The sequence below is a fragment of the Phyllobates terribilis genome, unplaced genomic scaffold, assembly GCF_046119375.1.
Source record: "Phyllobates terribilis strain yellow unplaced genomic scaffold, ASM4611937v1 Scaffold_8__6_contigs__length_399053987, whole genome shotgun sequence".
In the NCBI taxonomy this organism is placed as follows: domain Eukaryota; kingdom Metazoa; phylum Chordata; class Amphibia; order Anura; family Dendrobatidae; genus Phyllobates; species Phyllobates terribilis.
In genome coordinates this window covers 278,452,002-278,466,094 of record NW_027362768.1, presented here as the reverse complement: position 1 = coordinate 278,466,094, position 14,093 = coordinate 278,452,002, and the positions used below count along the sequence as shown (strand labels likewise).

General features: G+C 44.5%; 1 protein-coding gene and 1 long non-coding RNA gene across 5 annotated transcripts in view; one reads left to right on the top strand and one right to left on the bottom strand.

Annotated features, from left to right (window-relative positions):
- PLA2G6 (phospholipase A2 group VI) overlaps positions 1–14,093 on the bottom strand; it is a 66,204-nt gene that overhangs the window by 5,496 nt on the left and 46,615 nt on the right. For all 3 annotated transcript variants that reach the window (XM_073644284.1, XM_073644287.1, XM_073644286.1), the window contains 3 exons: positions 12,724–12,874; positions 3,573–3,709; positions 2,832–2,986 (listed from right to left, as the gene is read on the bottom strand). In XM_073644284.1, coding sequence (XP_073500385.1) covers positions 2,832–2,986; positions 3,573–3,709; positions 12,724–12,874 — 443 coding nt within the window. The remainder of the gene's footprint in view (positions 1–2,831; positions 2,987–3,572; positions 3,710–12,723; positions 12,875–14,093) is intronic.
- LOC141157258 (uncharacterized) overlaps positions 1–14,093 on the top strand; it is a 114,114-nt gene that overhangs the window by 57,571 nt on the left and 42,450 nt on the right. For both annotated transcript variants that reach the window (XR_012247772.1, XR_012247773.1), the window contains exon 2: positions 12,003–12,187. This is a non-coding gene — a long non-coding RNA (uncharacterized lncRNA). The remainder of the gene's footprint in view (positions 1–12,002; positions 12,188–14,093) is intronic.

The following is a 14,093-nucleotide window of genomic DNA, read 5'->3' as shown; positions in this document are numbered from 1 at the left end:
TCAAGAGGCATACGCCACTAACTGAATTCGGCGGATCTTCTCTGTCGTGCACTCAACCAGAAGAGGTACTGGAGGGGCTGGAATAGCATTTCTGATGTAAGAAACATTGGCAATTTTAATAAATTTGATGGGCTGTTGTGGCCACGAGCTGTCCCCTCCCAAGCTCTGCCCATTTTGGCAGAACCGCTTCAAAGTAACATGAAACTGCCAAAAATCTGAACATTTTTACGCAACAGTTTTCTGGCGGTTCCTTAGTGTTCGAATGTGTCTTATATCCTGAGAACAAAAGGATCTGACTTGCTGAAATCCAATATGTCTGACCCTTCTTTCCTTCAAATATCTACCTTTCGGGCATAGCTTGGATATCCTCAAAAGCAATAGATGGTTGGACAGACATTCTATGGGTTTTTCCATTCTTTTGCTTCAGTAGCGCACACCTCCCCTGCCTCCTGGCTTCCTAGGGACTGTGTGCTTCTGATTGATTAATTGACTAACAGATGGCTCTGTTCCGAGCGGAGGCAGCTTTCCCTCTGCATCATCGGAGTAGCGTTCTGGCACTGAAGACAGCCCGATCCGGCAACCCAACCAACTTCAGAGCAGTGCTTACAAGTGCACAGATTTGATATAATGAGAATAATCCTTTAAAAGGGAACCTGTCATTATATTCATACAAAAAGTCTTATAAATCACAGGCAAAATGCGAGTCTCAGGAACATGTGAAAAAACTATAGGCGATAGCAGGGTTGGAAAGGGACTAAAAAGCAGCCCTAGCACACAAACCTAACCAGCCCCAATCATATACTCCCACACACCAACCAAAAGATATCAGTAAGTAATGCACGATAGCCCAAATTTTGCTTTACTTTGGTATATCTTTCAGCATTCTCTTAACCATCTAGCCACACTATTAACACATGGCACAGGAATGGCGAGGAGATGATTATCTGTTTTTTTTTAATTTATACTGGGGAATACAGTATTTATGAAGTGGTTGTCCAAGTAGAGGACAACCTCTTAAAGTAACACAAGTCACACAATAAAAACATATTGTACACACAGAACATCAAAGCATCTGCACACAAGCACTATGTACACATCAAAACAAGCACAGCGCCATGCACAGCACACTCACAGAGCACGCCATGCACAGCACACAAGCACAGAGCACGCCATGCACAGCACACAAGCACAGAGCACGCCATGCACAGCACACAAGCACAGCACACAAGCACAGAGCACGCCATGCACAGCACACAAGCACAGCACACAAGCACAGAGCACAAGCACAGAGCACGCCATGCACAGCACACAAGCACAGAGCACGCCATGCACAGCACACAAGCACAGAGCACGCCATGCACAGAGCACGCCATGCACAGAGCACACGCCATGCACAGAGCACACGCCATGCACAGCACACGAGCACAGGGCACGCTATGCACAGCACACAAGCACATTGCAACGCACACGTTATACAGGTCACACATTCACTATGCACAGAAGTCAGACATGAAAGAATTAGAGTGCACACACAACACGGGAAAACGTCATACATGTCACACAAGCACAGAGAACACGTCATACATGGAACACGTCATACATGGAACATGGAAAAACATCCTACATGTCACACACACACTGTTCATACGTTGCACATGGCACAGAAGCACACTGCACTGGGTACACAAGCACAGCACACATCATACATGTCACACAAGCACTATGCACACATGTCAGACGTGAAATAATCACAATGCACATGGCATAAAAGCACAGCACACATATGAAAGAAACGCAGTGCACACAAATAAAGGTTATGCACAGCACAAACCACCTTTTATACATGACAGTAAAGTGTCAGTCACATTGTCATGATTACTATCTTCATCCAATGCAAAGCCCAACCAGATGGATACTGCAACTAGAATAGTCTGCCCATAACACCGCTAAGCTCTGACTCATGCCAAAAAACTACAAGAAGAAATTCCTTCTCAAAATGTTTATGTGAAGCCCCCCCCTTCACCCTGCCCCCATTCCCACACACAGGGTCAATGCTGATATATGGCTCTAGACACACAGCCAAGGAGCAGATTCTCTGACTTCCCTAAAGCTAAGCAGAGGCCGCAAACACCAAGAGAGGCCGAGCTGAGAGAGTGGGGGAACTCTAGCTCTGTCCCAACACAGCGTCCTGACGGCCAGCGTCAGTCAACAAAGCAGGATGTTGTGTGCAAGCTGTTAGGAATAGAAGTCACCGGGAGAATTAGAAGCGATAGCAGGTGGTCCAATGTGGCTTAGGGCAATGCAGCCCACCATTAATCGGCCCTATTGGGCAGATGGACAGTCTGGGACTGGGAGACAGTGACAAACTGATACTTTGCTTGGATCTCAAGGTAACCTTCCAATGATCGCAATATACAGTGGGTTTCAAACCTCAAAAAAACAGTATATTTTGGCCATGGTGGCACCCTGGAAAACTTTGGGTTCTGATACCACTTATACCTGGGCAGCACAGCTGTTACCACTGTTGCTTTGTAGCACTGGGTTCAAATCCCACCAAGGACGACATCTGCAAGGAGTTTGTATGTTCTCCCCGTGTTTGTGTGGGTTTCATCCAGGTTCTCCGGTTTCCTCCCACACTCCAAAGACATACTGATAGGGAATTTAGATTATTTGTCCCTATAGGGACAGTGATGATGGTGCTATATAAGTAAAATATCTAAATAATGAATACCTAGGCCATGTGTTGCTATGTCACAGCTTAATGTTCTGCATATCAGTTTTTAATACATGTCCCACTACCTTTGAAGTAAAAAAAAAAAAAATGACCGTACCTGGCGTTTCATGCAGGTGTTGTATTCATGTACTTCAGTCATGGCATCTAAGGTGGGATTATTTGATAGCAGCCCACCATCTAGGAAACGGCCAATAGGACGGAAATAGGACGGGGCAGCACCACTGGAACGGGCAGCACGCCACACCAACTGCTCTGTAAAAGAAGGAGGGCACAATAAAAGGAAGAACGTAGATCATAAAGAGAAACCATCAGGAAATTTGCTGAATGTACTGGAATCCTCTTTATTGAGAGAAAAAAAATTGTATTAAATGACAGGTATAATATAATGGAGCATCTTAGTGACCTAAAACTACTGTGGTACTAATGTGCGCACTCTACAAGTGATTCTAAGTTAATTCAGCCTGTCTGAGTGGGGTAAAACGGTAATAGCAGCTGGCAGACACTACTCATACCTTCCCACGACAGCGCTAAACTTTCAACCTCTTCACCTACAAGTGGTAAGCAAATATAATTATGCAAAATATATCTAGAGTAACAAACCAGCTAATTATTAGGGTGGTACAGAATTTTGTTTAAGCAAAGCAGACTGTCAGAGTACAGCTTGGATTATCAGTTTTTAGTCAAATATTTTAATCCCTGAGTGTGGGGGCCACGTTTAGGCTTGTATTTGTGCTGCTCAGTAGGAAAGGGCCATTGTAGAGTGATAGTATTTCCACAGACACTGATAGCAGAAATTTTTTTAGACCAAACACCAGGTTCATGGTTGCACATAATTTACCTTCTGGTCCTGTTACCGGACGGAAAGTAGCAAGCCTCTTGAATGTTGGCTGTCGTCCTGTATTAGGTTGTTCATAGTTTCGAAACAGATGCAGTTCTGCAGGGTGCCGATCTGACAGTGTACCAGTTACCATTACCCTGGAAAAATAGAAAGGGGGAAAAAAAAGACAAAATTACTTACAGGTAATGGGATTTTCCAGAGCACATGACAGCATCACATGAAAGAGGGGAACTGCCCATCAAGAACAGGAACCTACTGAATAAAAGGGCAGAACCTCTCCCCCGCATCACTTGAGTTACAGAGCACGAGTGGACCTCCAAGACAGTTATATGTACATACCATCACAAGACAATAACTACAACACCATCTAGACTATACATCTACATTTTTATTAGTGTACACCAATACCAGTGACAGGGGGGAAATATAAGGGTGCTGTCATGGGCTCTGGAAAATCCTGTTACCGGTAAGTAATTTAGTCTTTTCCTTTTTCCCCGTGACAGCACCACACAAGAGATTTAGAAAGAAACCAAATCCACTTTAGGGAGGGACGACGGCTTGTAGAACCCTTCTCCCAAAAGATAGATCAACAGGGGAGGTCAGATCAAGCCTATAGTGCTTATGGAAGGTTGAAGACAAGGACCATATTGCTGCCTTACAGATCTAGTCAATAGACACCTCCACCTTCTCCGCCCAAGAGGTCGCGACAGCCCGAGTAGAATGAGCTTTTATACTCTCTGGAACTGATACACCACTAGAGGAGTAAGCTAACCTAATGGCTTCCCTAATCCATCTAGCTAGGGTACCCCTTGAGACTTTAAGGCCTTTCCTAGAGCCCTGGAAGGAAACAAACAACGACTGGCTCTTCCTCCATTGTTTCGTTACTGACATGTAATTTATTAAAGACCTCCTAACATCCAGTGTGTGGAATTTTTCCTAATTGGATTCCTAGGATTAGTACAAAAGGAGGGAAGAATAATCTTCTGACTCCTATGAAACGTCATGGCTACTTTTGGAAGGTAGCCTGGATCCTGTTTTAGAATAATCCTATTGTCCAAAATCTGTGCAGAGGGGGGATTAGCTGACAAGGCCTGGATATCGCTGACTATATAGGCTGAAGTCAACGCTACTAGAATTAATTTCTTTATGGCACGATTTTTAACAGATGACTCTTCTAGCGGTTCAGAGAAGCTTTGGTTAACACCTCCGGCACCAAGTTCAGATCCCAAGGAGGATTTTTTGGACTAGGGATTGGCCTAGACCTATCACATGCTTTAATAAACCCAATTATCCATCTATTGCCTGCCAAATCACAGTTATACAACGCCCCTAAGGCCACGGCCGCACCATCAGTATTTGGTCAGTATTCGGTCAGTATGTTTTCTCAGGAGTGGGAGCCAAAACCAGGAGTGGGTGATGAATGCAGAATTGGTGCACTTGTTTTTATGACACTTTTTCTTTGATTGTTCCTCACCTGGTTTTGGCTCCCACTCCTGAGAAAAAATACTGACCAAATACTGATGGTGGGGCCGTGGCCTCGACGGGTATTCTCTGATATTCCTTAGTACTGCTGAGATAATCATTAATGAAGGAAAGGCATAGGCTAGATCAAAGTTCCATGCGATCTGGAAGGCATCTAAAGCATGGGGTCTTTTCTTGGGATTTAGCGAGCAGAATTTTTTTACCTTCCTGTTCCGCCTGTTTGAGAACAAGTCTATACTTGGAAGGCCCCAAAAGCCTACTATTTTCTTAAAAACTTTCGGATTCAGATCCCATTCTCCCTGTCTTAGTCGATTTCAGCTTAGGAAGTCTGCCCTGTCATTCTTTTCCTTTTATGTATAACGCTGTGAATGACAAGAGATACTTTTCTGCAACTTGGAAAATTTCCTCCATTGCCACCATCAGGGAGTTTTCTCCCTGATGGTTGATGTAAGCCACAGTTGTTCCCCTTTTTTCCCCTCTTTCACTGGTACCTCTATGGAGAACCTGTTTCTGAAATAGATTCAAAACTTCTGATGCCAGGGCTAACTGTTCCTCCCAAGATTTCCAGGGGGATGTTACTGTGAATGTTTGCAGAGGTACAGTCCGAAATTCCAACCTCAGGCCTGATTCCACTATACCTAGAATCCAGCCACTGGATAAAATTCTTGCCCAGGCAGGGAGGAAGAGGGAAAGCCTTCCACCTACACAGGGAATGGCATCACTGGGAAAACTTCCTTTCCCCCCCGAGGAGGGAACCCAAACATGAATCCTCTATTTTTTCCTCTTGTCTTCCTATTTTTCTTGATCCCTGGGAGGTCTTTTCCGGTCGTACCTTCTCCTTCAAAAGGACATTATATACTCCGGGATGGACAAACTGGGAAATCCCTTCTTTTTATCAACAGCTTTGTCCAGGATGTCATCCAGAAGCTGACCAAAGAGATACTCTCCACCACATGGAATGAAACATAACTTGGTTTTAGACTGGACATCCCCTGGCTAACATTTCAGCCCTAGTGCCCTACGAGCATCGTTAAAGATGCACACTGAACTGGCTGCCAACCTCCGCATCTATAAGAAAGGCTGCTGATCCCTGCATCAATGGTAGCTTGGCCAGGATATTTTCTATCAGAGCATTATCCCTTAATTGACCCTCCAGTTGTTCCATCCAGATCATCAAAGATCTGGCTGTACAGGTTGCCGAGATAGCCAGTTTCAGGGCTCCTGCTGAGGATTCCCAGGTTTGCCGTAGGTATCCATCAGCCTTCCTATCCAGAGGATCATTCAGGATACCCTTTGAAGACATGGGTAACTTAGATTTTCTGGACAATTTGGCCACTGCTCCATCTATCTTTGGAACTTTATCCTACGGGGCTGTCCCCTGCTCTTCAAAGAAGTACCTTCTCTTTGAAGAGGATGGTGGCAAACCTTTCTTTTCCGACTTTTCCGTTTTGCTTTTTTCTATGTGGGCTTGAATTCTCTCTTTTACTGAAAATGTACGCCTCTTCTTTTGCTCTAATCCTCCAAACATAATATCCTGTACTGATTTGTTTTTTTTACGTCTATGATGTCCATGGTTGGCCTTACAGCTTTGATCAATTTGTGTGTCTTCTACACGGATGCACAGCCTATCCCCTGTATCGCCTGTACAGGGGATGAAGCGGAAGGAGAATCAGATCCACGTTCACCTTGTGACTTTACTGATTCATTCGAATCAGATGATAACAATCTGGTTTTCTTTTTCCCCTTTCTATTGCTTTCTTTCTTTATGGATTACGGTCTTAGGGCAGAAGTTAAAGATTCCCTTAATAATGGATTTTAAATCCATTGCAAAATTCAATGATTCCTCCCAAATAGTTTTCTGGATACATGCTGAGCAGAGTTTCTTCTGCCATGAGCAGGATAAGATATCCCCGCAAAGTGCACATTATTTATTTTAAAGCTTTGAGCTACATTTCTTAGGTCTTTCCTAGTAATTAAACAACAAGAAAAAATACCAATTCCCATGGTGAACTTTCACAAAGATCACTCACCAATCAGTTGTTAAGTTAGAGTACCGGATTCGGAGGCTGAATCAAAATCACACAATTGTTCTCCCCTGGAGGTGGTGGATCCACGATCCACTCTGCTTCTCTGGTTGGCCTTACTGTCGCTTCATCTGTCACTAGTGTGACTGCCACTGCTGCGCCTTCTCCGACGCTGGCGCTGCCATTGTCGCTGCTGCTCCTCCATAATCACAGTGGAAAGGAGAACTGGAGCAAACTAGCTCTTTCGCGGTCAGACCCCATTTTTAAATGAGGGACCAGCCAGCAGCATCTCCTCCCACTGTGAAGGCCTCCTCCGGATCCCCCGGAAGTTACCACTTCCAGGTCAGAAGTCACCGGCGTACTCGTCATCAGGGCATGCCTTCCTAGAGCAGCCCGTGCATGCACAGACCCGGGACGACGTGTCAGCCGACAGACACATGAAAAGTGACGGTCGCATGCGTTCACACATTCGCACAAGCCCCCACTGGACCTGCGGCGGCGCCTCCACGACCTGACACCGGCGCTACAAACAAGGAACCGTTCTTCCAGGCACCTGGGCCGGATCTGGGTAAGTCTTCTTCCGTTCCTTTCCGTACACGATTCTTCAGATACAGGCTCCCTCAAACACCGGAAACTAACTGATGCGGTGAAGAGGTTATGTCCTTTTATTCAGTTGGCTTTTGTCCTTGATGGGCGGATGCCCTCTAGTGTGGTGCTGTAATGGGGGAAAGGAAAATATATATAGTAAATATTATATATAGAGCCAATACAGAAAGCCACAGCTGGAGAACTTAGTGGACAAAGTTACACAATAGCAAACACATTGCATGCCAGAGAAAAAAATAATAATCTTTCAAGTGCACGGATACATCCAAAAAGAAGCAATTGTAACCAAGTTACCTAACCTTCTATGAAGGGTTTCTTAAAGGAAATCTGTCACTGGGTTTTTGCGAATCTCTGCCTCGCATTATAATGCGCCATACGCCATGTGTACCAAACCTGGTTTCATCGATAGCAGTGACGTAGCTGGCTGAGTCCCATGTCATTGCTGCCTCTCTGAGCATGTGCAGTGGGCCAATCAAGCTAGGGTGCATACACCCGTCTTAAAGCGCATTGTCAGAGAGGCAGAGATTTTCAAATGCTGAAGGCGACGCCGCTTTTGCAAATAATGTTACTCATACCCACAGAGGTGTGATAATCCCACTAATCATGTTATTAGTTTGGGAAAAACAATGCCCGGTGGGGGTGTTGGGTGGGGGGATAATTATTGGGATTTGAAAGTCACTACTAGGAACAGTGTATTTGCATGCTTGTTTGAAGATGCTTTTTGCTATTAAATAGGTTGTCCACTACTCTTTCATTGATGACTTATCCTAAGGATAGGTCATCAATGTTTGATCGACACCCCTGCTGATCAGCTGTTATCGGTGGCCACCGGCCAGAAATACTCACTTGCGGAGCTGGCCGTCTTCTTGTAGTGGCTGCCGCAGGGTACAATACATTTGCCTCCTATTCAAATCAATAGGACTGTGGACTGATGAAATAAAAATTGTTCTTTTTGGGTCCAAGGGTCGCCGGCAGTACGTCAGATGACACCCAAACTCTGCATTCAAGCCACAGTGCACTCTGAAGACAGTGAAGCATGGTGGTGCAAGCATCATGATATGGGCATGTTTCTCTTACTATGGTGCCGGGCCTATTTACCGCATACCATCATGGACCAGTTTGCATATATTAAAATACTAGAAGAGGTCAAGTTACCTTACGCTGAAGAGGATATGCCCTTGAAATGGGTGTTTCAATAAGACAACGACCCTAAACACATCAGTAAACGAGCAAAATCTTGATCCAGTCCAACAAAATTGAGGTTATGGAGTGGCCAGCCCAATCCCCAGACCTTAATCCGATAGAACACTTGTGGGGCGACATCAAAAATGCCGTTTCCGAGGCAAAGCCAACCAATGCCAAAAAATTGTGGGATGTAGTCAAAGCATCCTGGGCTGGAAAAACAGTTGACAGGTGCCAGAAGTTGGTTGACTCTATGCAACATAGATGTGAAGCAGTTCTAAAAGACTGTAGGTATACAGCTAAATATTAGGTTAGTGATTCACAGGAATGCTAAATCCTTAAAAAATAAGTACATATTGTGAGTTTGTAAAGGCAAATGCAGACACTGCTATGTTTTAGAACAGCCCAATGTTCATTTGTTGTTATTTTCTGTAAAGTAGTTAAAAGTTATATACATTGCTCTTCATGTTTTGAAATAGAAAACAGTGTGCAATGTTCCCAATGTATGGAAATAAAAACTAGTATAAAGATGTTGTGCTTAACTCATGAAAACACTGCTATTATTTTGAACACTACTGTACATGAGTCGGGTTACAGCTTCACAAAATACATTCAAGGGTGCAGTACCTACATTCAGATCGAAAAATTCTGTCAGCTTCCCCCAATATTATCTAGGTTGATAAGTTTGAGCCAAAATGGCTTAAGTTTTCAGTCTAAAAAATATCTATTTCGCATTGGGTCTACTTGTATGTGAAATAGGAGAGGAGATTGGTCTGATCGGGACCTAGGGGCGTATTTGATATTGAAAAGATACAGGACCATAGGAGGGGTTGCAGAGAATCATGCTTATTCTTGAAAGAGATCGGTATGTCGAGGATGTATATGAAAAAAACTTTAGGTTAAGAGCTCTTTCCCTCCAAATATTTACCAAATCCACTTCATTAATCAGGCGGCCAAAAGGGGACAAATTGTCATCCCCCGCTGGACACCCATCATTAATAGAGTTACATATATTATTTAAGTCGCCCATAATTATGAAGGGGATATCCGGCAAATTCGCTAGCTTCACTAGTATTTGAGACGGCTTACAACGAACCAAAACAAATCTACCCTCATCATCTTTAAATAAATCTAAATATTTAAAAGGGAATGTTCTTATGTACTCTGGGGCATAGCTAGAATGAACAGAATAACGACTAAGCCCCATCCAGGATCTGTTCAGCAGATTAATAGATTCCTTGGTCAAGTGCATTTCCTGCAGTCCTTCAATAGCCGGGATTAATTCTCCTAATGTGCTCGAAGTGCTAAGTGTGCTTGCCTCTTAGCATTGTCTTTAAGAAAGCAAAGATTCCAAGACATAAATTTTACCATTAAACCCATATTTTAAAATTCAAGAATAACTTTCAATATTCCATCTTGTGTAGAAATTTTCCCAACCCAGAGCTAAGAATTAAAACATGTGTATACCCATGAAAACCAACCCAATCTCCAAACTCTTCCCCCCACCTTATCCAGCGTAAACCTACCCTTACAAGGGATGAGGTATAAAAATATATAGAACCATTCGTTATGCTCTCTTACTGTAGGAACACAAACACTTCTTTACCAGCTCTATTGCTATAAGTATCAGAGAGAATTAAATACATACTCAGAACTAAACCGTAGCTTTAACATACATTCTTATACAATCTTGAACTTTCAAGGAAACCCGGGGTTCCAGGCTGAAACCCCCCCCAGTGAACTTTTTGCCTCCCCCCCCCGCCACCAGAAGATTTAGTGCAACAGAATTCTTCTTCTATAGACTCCTTTTCACTCAAGCCCTTCCAGCTCTCATGTCCTGTTGAGACTCCTATGGATGCCGTGAGATGTTTGGACTCTCATGAGTGTGAGACTCAAGGAAGGCAGTAGTACCAAGGGAAACCACTCAACTTAGCAGGATAAATCATGGAATATTGTACTCCCAGTGTTCTCAATCTCCTTTTAATGTCCAGAAACATGGATCTCTTTCACTGAACGGCCACTGAAAAATCCAGAAAGAATGAGACCTTCTGCCCACCAAGCCTAATGTCTTTCATCTCCCAGGCCTTTCTCAGATTTATGTCCTGATCTTCGTAAAGTAATATTTTAATCAGAACAGGCTGGGGAGGTCTGCCCACTGGTCCCAGTCTAGTAGGGACTCTATTGGCCCTTTCCATCGCCAATAGATGGGTAAGGACTTCTTTGCTGAAGGTGTCAAGAAGCCATCTTTCAAAGAAACTGCCTGGGTTTCCCCCTTCCACTTCCTACAGGACACCCACCAGCCTAATGTTATTGCGTCTCTGAAGATTTTCTAGGTCTTCAGCTCTAGCCAACAGCTCTGCCACCATCTGTGTATGATTTTGAACATCACTATGGACAGGAGGAAATGAGTCTTTCAGCTCACTTACCTGGCTCTCGACGGCCGTGGTAAGTTCCACTCCCTTCTGCACATCCAGACAGATTATAGAAATAGTTTCCTGAATAAAGCCTACTTGACCTGTAGGTGTATCAAGAGTTGACTTACACTTATTTACTGAATTAAGAACATCCAATAGGGAAGGAGAGTCACCCAGCGATATATTCACAGATGCACCCTTTGTGCCTTCCACGTCCAAAGGCCTTCCCAGTTCAGGGACCCCCCCATGAAGAGGAAGCCATTTCACATTCTACATCCATAGAAAAAGTAGAGTAGCGGGAACCCGTAGGTGACATATTTAGTGACCGTTGCACTTTCCATCATGACCATTGGGGCCTGGGCGTTGTATTTTGTGCCTTGTGAGCGAATTGCTCCAGTTTGGCAGTCACCTCACCGCTTACATCTCTCTGTCTCCTCACACAGGATAATCTGGCATTTTCCTCAACTTCTGGCTGTGCCCTTCCTTCTTCCCTACCGACACGTTTGCTGCGACTCATTTAGTCCCTCAAACATCCTCTGCAACTGGGTACACCTCCCAGCCCTCTATGGAGGCAGTGCCTAGGATATAATCCAGGTCAGGAAGCATGTTGCTGGGGGGAGAATGGCACTAATCTGTTCACCAGGGGAAGTGGAGAATGAGCACACACCGTCCCTCTTGTTTTTCCCAGAGGTTTATTTAATGCCTTTCTTTCGCACTCACAGGGGTCCTCCAAGCTCCAGGCTTCCTCTCTGCGCCACACCTGTATCTCCTTGCTGCCAGCAGCATCTAAGGTATGGTGGCACTAGGACCCAGCAACGTCTTTGCCTCCCTGCCGCACGGAAGACAGGAGAACTGACACCGCCGCTGAGCCGGGGTCCCCGGGGCAACTGGACACTCAAGAGTACAGGTGGGTGAATCGGTGAGGCTGTTCCTGGTCCCTTCTCCTTCTCTCGGCACTCCTCACCTCTCAGCCCCGTATCCGGCTTCAAGATGGCCGCTGCATTCTCCTCAGAGTGGGGTTGGCTTAAGGGCCTTGGGAGGGGGCACAGGGTCTTTCTGCCTTCTCCGCCGCTGCCAAACGGAGCCCAGCGGATTCCTCTCACCCACTGAAAAATTCCACCCAGAGGGGGAAACTTATATTACGGTAATTCAGGCTGTATTCTTCACAGGATATCAGGAGCTCTGCTGCAGTGCGGCCGCTCAGCTGCATAACCACGTCCCCCCAAAGGTGGTATTTAAAGCCTTATGTTGATGCCATTAACAGTAAAGAAACATTGGGGTCAAGACGGTAAAACACATGAACCTAGGACATTAAAGAAAACTAAGAACTGGGAAAGGGCAAAAAAAAGATTACTATAGTAAACAAAAAGAGCAAACTGGTATAAATGTTATTAGAGTTAAAAGCTCAGTAAAAATTAAACATTTTACTTAGATTCAACTCACTTGGGGTGCATCACATCTGTCATCTTGGTTTGCTCCCCAAATTCCCTTTTTAAAAACTCCTCAAGAGGTCCAGACTCATAAGGTCGTGATCCACGAAAAACCTCATTCTTCATGCGGAAGTACAAGCAGCGAAGGTATTCCATGGACTTTCCTGCCAGAACAAATATAGACATATATTTATATATGCATATTTGCAAAGTGCCCTGTAAAAGTATACATCCCCATAAAAATATATTGTTTTGTATTACAAATAGCACGTCTTCTTAACCACTTGGTGTTTTGCACCCTATTGCACAGTGCTAAACAATAGAGTTGTTTTCTAAAGGGGTTTTCTGATCTTAAAGTAAAAGAAAAGAGAAGCAACTACTCTCCTTAAAGGGGTTGTCCACTACTAAGACAACCCCTTCTTGATCTAAATGTTTGGCCCCGATAAAATAAAAAAGCCTATACTCCCCTCCCGTGCCGGCTCCGTTCCAGCAGTGTCGGCACTCGCGGTCCCGGGGCTCTCATGCGGTTGTTATGACACGTAAGCCCGGCGCCCAATAAGCGCTGGCGTCACAGTCTCTGCCTTCGGATGTTTTGAACATAAAGAGGAAGTGAGAGATCAGCTACAGACCAGACTTCCTCTCCGACTTCGGACGCTTTGAACATGGAGACAGTGACGCCAGCGCTGATTGGGCGCCGGGCACTACGTGTCATTCCCCCGCACGGGAAACCCGGGACCGCGAGTGCCGACACCGCTGGTATGGCGCCAGCATGGAGGTGAATATAGGCTTTTTATTTTGTTGGGGCCAAACATTTAGATCAAGAAGGGGTTGTCCTAGTAGTGGACAACCCCTTTAACATTAAAACTGCAACATCAAGAAGGAAAAGTTGTGGAATTATGGAAATCAAGATGGATAGAGATGTTACTGATCTGCAAATGATGAAAAAATGGAAATAAAATTTTCAAAACATCTCTCAATTTATTCAGTATAGAATATGAATGTCACATGCAGAAATACAGCCACTTACAGCCCTGTCTGCGGTCAACGAGGTTATTAATGGTTGTCTGAGGAATGTTCTTCCACGCCGAATGCACAAATCATCAAGTTCCACTGCTGGCAGCTCCCTTTATTGCCAACCAATGATGTCCAGATGTGCTTGATGGGAGACAAGTCCAGAGATGCTGCAGGACATAGTAGCATATTTTGGGCATTCAGCCTTCTCACAGTAGCACGAGCAACATGTGGCCTGGCTTTGTTGTGTTGACATACTTTGGATAAATAACCATATCCCAGATTCCATGACCAAATCAATGTAACGCCAAGCTCTTAGTTTAGCTGGAAAGAAAAAAAATCTGACTATCCAACATTTTGTCATTCCCACAC